A 5958-nucleotide genomic window follows, 5' to 3' on the forward strand; every position below is an offset into this window, starting at 1 on the left:
CAAGAGCTTGCAAGTTTTCTAATGGTACCTTAGTTTTTCCTCCATAATCTCATCATGTGTACCCAGAAGCTAGGGCCATAGTTAAGTGATGGTTTATTGAAGACCTTCAGTAGAAATGTTGATTTGGCAGCACTGAGAGCGAGACTCTTTCAGATGGACTCAGTGCTGGTTGGTTGGTCATATTCTCATTGACTTCTTCAGTGAGCAGTGACAAGCCTTCATGGGTTACTTCTGAAAATCCCCACTTATGTGGCTATGGGGCTATACCCAGCTCTCTCATCTGGCAGCCAGCAGTCCCCAAAAATATATAGCATGGTTGTGCTCACTGTCCTAACGAAGCAAATCCATCCCCAATGCTGCTTGGGTCAAGTCAGTGGAGTGACAGCTGGGATGACTGTGGCCCGTTGAGTTTGACCTAAGCCTGGTTGAGCCTTGCAGCTGTTCAGGAGTTGGAGAGAACTGTTCTGTGGTTGCTTCCCTGCTTTAATATGAATTAAATGGTCTAGCTGGGGTCCCTTTACCACATGTAGACAGTGCCCAGTTGATTGTGGTTTCATTTGAGGGGCGGCGTGGGTCCTGCTGGATTGTTGCTCCTCTAATTACCTGAGATGCAGGACTGTGTCTGGAAGATGGTGCAGACAGTGGACTCTTGGGATCCCAGAAGTGAAAATCCAAAGAGCAAATGTTATCTAGTGTCTCTTCACCAGTAAATATTTCTGGTTGCATGCACTGCAGGGTATCTGAGGAGAAGGCTAAGTGGGCTCTGGCTAATTAAATTTGTGTTAGCCACAGAAAAAGGGAAAAAATGTCTGTCTGCCTGCCCTGTGGGTTTATTTTCTTGGGTGAGATGTTCATTAAATTAACCTATAGGTGTAGAGGTAACTGGAGCTCTTGTGTCTTATTGATTCCCAAGTGCTCCTAACAGTGCAGACTTGATAGCCTGCCTATAGGCAGCTACTGCAGGCCTAGCATGAACAGGAGTGGGAGTGGTTGGCTTATTTGATTAGTCACCAAGTAACATGAAGATGCAATCGGTCCTGCTCGGTCAATGGAGAAAGTATGCTGCAAGAGGATCCATGAGTCGGTGGTCTTGGTTCGCTTCCCAACAAGCCAATAGCCACATCAAGGGCCAGCATTGAAATTAGGGCAGTTTCTGCTAAGAGAACCTGGTTTTGATAAAGCCACCGTCCCCACTGTGAGAGAGGTTGCAATTGAGGAAAGGATCTGGATTCTTTTTTTGCAAACGTACTGGTCCAAACTTTCATTCATTTAAAAAATGGGAATTTTTTCCCCCCCCACTCCCAATACAGGTGATCGCTGAGAATTGGGCTTCTCATTAGCTGGCGGTTTAAAGACATGCTTCTTTAATGTACTGCGGCTGCTTGCCGCTAGGAAAACTTCAGACAAAACAATGCTTGAAACCAGCCCAAGCTTCATTATATTTCTGTAACAATTGAGTTGTCGAGGCCAGGAAACGAATAGAGAAAACAGCCGAGCTTTGTATTTCTCTCGGACGTGAATAAGCGCTTCACTTCATTGCTGTGGGACTGCGTTTCTACTTGTCTGGGGTATATTTAGCGAGGCACAGCACTGTTGCCAGGCTCCTCCATGTACTGCGTGTGCTTGCCTGCTTCAGATGTTCCAAGCCGTAAGCTTCAAATGACAGGGCAGGGGCTGGGAGAGGAAGGGCATAAAATGCAGAGCTGCATGGAAATAAATGGAGTTAGACAGCAGGGCTCAGACATGGGTTGATCGTCTGTGTCACGGGCTTCTTTGCCAAGCCAGGGTCGCTTCGTATTTTTGTGAAGAACAGCATGTTGCTGCAACTCCTGTGCTGCATGTTCCCTTGAAGTAAGGGGCAGGTGATTGCAGAAAGAAAACCCTTATTTCAGTGAAAGCAGCTCACCTCCTGTTCTCTTTGGGCGGGGGGTTAGTAGGATCAAGCCCTTGTAGCTGGGGCTGGCTGTGTGTTCACGCTCAGCGGGATGGTGTGATCACTGTTTAAACTGGCAGCTTTCTCGGGGGATGTTAGCAAACCACTTGAAATAACGATGCCCCAGTCTCTCTGGCTCACGCTTGTATACTCGCAGTTTGGGGTTTTGGAGCTGCTTTGCTGACCTCAGATGCTTCCAGTTGAGAAACGGATCTAGGTAGGAGGCAGGGCTCTGTCTTTTGGTAACTCTCTGCGGTTCCCCAAGGTCAGGAGAAGCAGCCTGTGACCTCCTCGTCCGTCCCACCTTCTCCAACCACCGTGTTTGCAGGCGGCGATTGGTGGAGCGGGAATCGTTCCATTCTCTCTTTCCCTGTTCCCACCGCCTTTCCCGTCTGTGGTTTTGTAGCCAGTCCAGGCTGTCTTGCATTAGAGTTTTTTGGCCTAAGCTTGAAAGCTTCTGTATGCTGAGAACGCTCTTGGGGCAATTTGCTGGTCCTGTATTATTTAGTGTGTGTATCAAACAAACAAACAATGAGGACAACAGGGGCTCTACCGAGTCCCTGATTATTTCCTGGAGATTTTATCTTTAACCCCAGCTTGCTAACTTCTCCAGTATGTATAATTTTTTTAACTCCTCATCTCCCAGAGTTTGGTATCTCTTTTTTTTTGTTCCATCTGCGGTGATGGCTGGAGCTTGAGCTGTTCTGGCTTATTGGAGTTAAGTAAAAGGCATTAGGATCTGGTTGCTTTTTTATTCCTCCCACTCCCCTCCCCTCCCCACAGCTGAAGTTCCCCCACCACTTCTTTTTTCCGTCCCAGCCCCTGTTCGAAATTACCCGGGGGAATTAATCCAGAATTGTGGGCAGGAGCTGCCATTCCTCGTTTGGGACTCGTCACGTCCGCAGTGATTTTTAACCTCCGGAGAGAGGCTGTTAGGGTAGATTAGAGCAGAGTGGCAGGAGCCATTGAAATGAGCCTTCAGAAAGGGACAGGAAAAAAGGAATCGGGTCGGGGATAAAAGTCCAAGAGGCTGAAATGTTGTGTGTTGGGATTTTTTTTCATTCCATAGTGCAGCCTGAGTATTGCAACCTAAAGGGGCTCCTGAAATAGAAGCATCTTTTGAGGCAAGTTCAGCAGTAGAAAAGCACTTCAGAATGACTGGGAAGCAGGATAAAAATCCTAATCCCCTTCCTTTGTTGCAAGCAGCTTTACATCTTGTTTTTTTTTTTTTCTTCTTCATAGGCCAGCAGCCCTCAAGACCTTCGACTCTTCTATGAGAAAAACAAGATGCTGATGCCTAAGTAAGCATTCTTCCAGCGCTGCTATTTTTGGCCCGCTTGCTTACTCTGTCTGTATTTTACACCTGTCTTCTTGCACCATGGGCTCCTCATGTTGGGGATATGACTGAAATGTTTGGCCCCCTGCCTCCCCATTCCTTAACCATTATGAATCCAGGAGCTACCAGTGTCTTCCCCCTTGTAGCACTGTGACTTCTCCCAGCATTTGCAGGTAAAGCAGGTTCCAGTTTTCTGTAAATCAGAAAAACAACTTCCTGTGCCCAGGTCACTAGTGGAGCAAAATGTGAACACATATGTGCCCTCTGCATGTGGCAAGCTTGCAAGTCCCGCCAGGATGGACAGATAAAGTAAGCACCATCTTTCCATTGTGGTGTGACCTGGCTCCCTAAATAAGTAACCTGCCATATAGTGTTCTGGGTTTTGTTGTGCTGTGATGTTTTGTTTTTTATTATGAGCTTTAATTTGATACTGCCCTCTTAAATCAGAGCCTCCCCATCTTCTCTAGAGACTTTAAACTTTCTAGAGATGGGATTAAAGCATCAGATCCTCTCTGCATTAGAAAAAGGCTCTCCACTGGGAAGCTCAAACCAGTCACTGAATTGAACTGAGCTTAGGAGAGAAACGGACTGTTCTCTCAGTATGCAACTTCACCCGCTGCCGTGTTTGACTGGTGTGAGTGATGCTTGGTTTAGCTCAAAGTGGCAGGAAGTTCATCGGGCATCCTGCTTTTAGGTTTAGGTTGTTGACACCAGCAGCTGCCGGAGGTGGTGCAAAGAAATCCTGGTTTTGCAGGTCTGTGGCCAATGTGCAGCCTATTCTAGCGTTTCAGTTTTGCTTTCCCTGGCTGCTGCTTTTGTGATTTCAAAATTACATTTTGATCAAGGTGTTAGACACTGAGCCTCCTGCTTTGCCCTGTTTTTGGTTGTAGCAGGGTTGGTCTAATGCAACCTATTTCCATTCTTACTGACATCCTGTCACATGTCTTACCTTCTCTCATTCCTTGGCGATCTCAGACCAGCAGAGAGACTCTCCATACCTGAACAAGGTGATTGTGCCTGAAAGCTTGCAAAGAACTCTTTTCCAACTACTCAGCTGGTCTAATAAAAGAGATCACATCTACCCAAATAACCTGGCCTTGCCATGGGCACTGACCCCACGGGTTTGATGGAGTCAGAAGAACTTTTTTGTTGCCTTCCTGCTAGAGGCAGAAAGAGGAGCTGCTTTCCTCTTTCCCTCCCTGCAGACCCCTAAAAATAAATCGGCACTCACCTAAGAGTCTGCGTGCTTTAGTGACAGAGAAACACAATCTGTTCCTTTTAAAGCCTTCTCCCACAGTAGCACTATTCTGCCCCAATGCCATTTTCAACTGTGTGAGTTGCTGAGACAGAGGCTGACTTAATTAGAAATGAAATTCAGCCACGAGAGAGAGAGTGGCCATTCTTATTTACTTAGTATTATTAATCAGCTTTAATTAACAAAGCATTCTTAAAAAAGCAGTCCCACAGGCCTCCCTTGGGCATTAATCTGCAAACTAATGAACTTGGGTGATCTTTTTCTCTTTCTTTTCTTTTCTTAATGCAAACCACAATCTTTGCTGTTCGTTGAATAAACATGGATAGCTGCTGCCTCAGCTGTGCTGACGCTGGGCAAAACAGAAAACCACCCAAGAGCCCTTGCCCTCCATGTGCCCAGCCAGTGCCAGGGTTTTGTTTCATTCTGTGTGGGGCTACTTAGCATGTCCCACCTGTTGCCCAACCCAGCGGCCTGGTCCTGAAAGAAGACGTGCTTTGTTTTGGGCCACAGGGGTGGAGCATTAAATTCTCTGCCGAAAGCTGACATGACTACTGGCAGAAAAAATGCCTTTTTGAGGTGGGGACCCCATGCCAGTGGTAGCAAGCCCAAAGGCCTCCCTATTTTAAAAATGCCGGTCAAAATAACTAGTATTCATCCTCCTGACTTGCACGACAAGATGCTCTGGAAGTTAAGGAGGTGGCTGGTTGTTCATGGTGAACACCTAGGTTTTGGAAAACATAGCTGAAGCACTCAGAGGTGTAATGCAGAAACAGCCTGTTAATCCGGGCTGTCTTTAGTCTCCTATGTGATCTTAGGCGTAACTGTGAACCTCCCTGTTTGAGGCTGATTTAAAAATGCACACAAGCTGAATCTGGCTAGAAAAACGGAGGCTAGCTTTGTGCTGAGTTATTTGTTACCCACCTCTTGTGTGTGATGGCTAAGTACATGATGACCGTGATCCTCAGAGGGTTGCATCCCTTAAGCACTAATGCATTTTTCAAGAAAGCTTGCAAACTGGGCATTTATACACGTACCGTTGTCTGCTCCGACATGCTGGAGATCCAGCTCGTCGGAGCAGACTTGATTAATCAAGGCTGTGGAGCATGTGAGCTGACGTGCGCGGCGCTGCGGCACATGCATTTAAGTGGCAAAATGCGCGCCAACACACAGAAAACAGCGGCAGTGCGCTTGTGAACTAAAACACCTTTGTATTTTACTTCAAAAGTGCGCCGCTGCTGTTTTTCTCAGCGCCGATGTGCATTTTGCCGTTTATACAAACGCATGCGATGCAGCCCCATGGCATCCTGGGTTGCTGCGCTACAGTATTTTGGTGCCTTTCTGTAGGCACCACTCTTTTGACCAGAGTTATTTGCAGACCACTGACATTGGCTGAGACCAAACCTAGTCTCTGCTTAATGCAAGAGAGCCCCCCCG

At 46.9% G+C, this 5958-nt stretch overlaps 1 protein-coding gene across 1 annotated transcript in view; it reads left to right on the forward strand.

Annotated features, from left to right (window-relative positions):
- Positions 1–5958, forward strand: part of ULK1 (unc-51 like autophagy activating kinase 1) — an 85528-nt gene that overhangs the window by 39210 nt on the left and 40360 nt on the right. Inside the window, exon 9 of the mRNA XM_019539392.1 lies at positions 3176–3234. Within this exon, the coding sequence (XP_019394937.1) occupies positions 3176–3234 (59 nt within the window). The remainder of the gene's footprint in view (positions 1–3175; positions 3235–5958) is intronic.

This window comes from Crocodylus porosus, unplaced genomic scaffold, assembly GCF_001723895.1.
Source record: "Crocodylus porosus isolate Cpor-Errol unplaced genomic scaffold, CroPor_comp1, whole genome shotgun sequence".
Taxonomy (NCBI): domain Eukaryota; kingdom Metazoa; phylum Chordata; order Crocodylia; family Crocodylidae; genus Crocodylus; species Crocodylus porosus.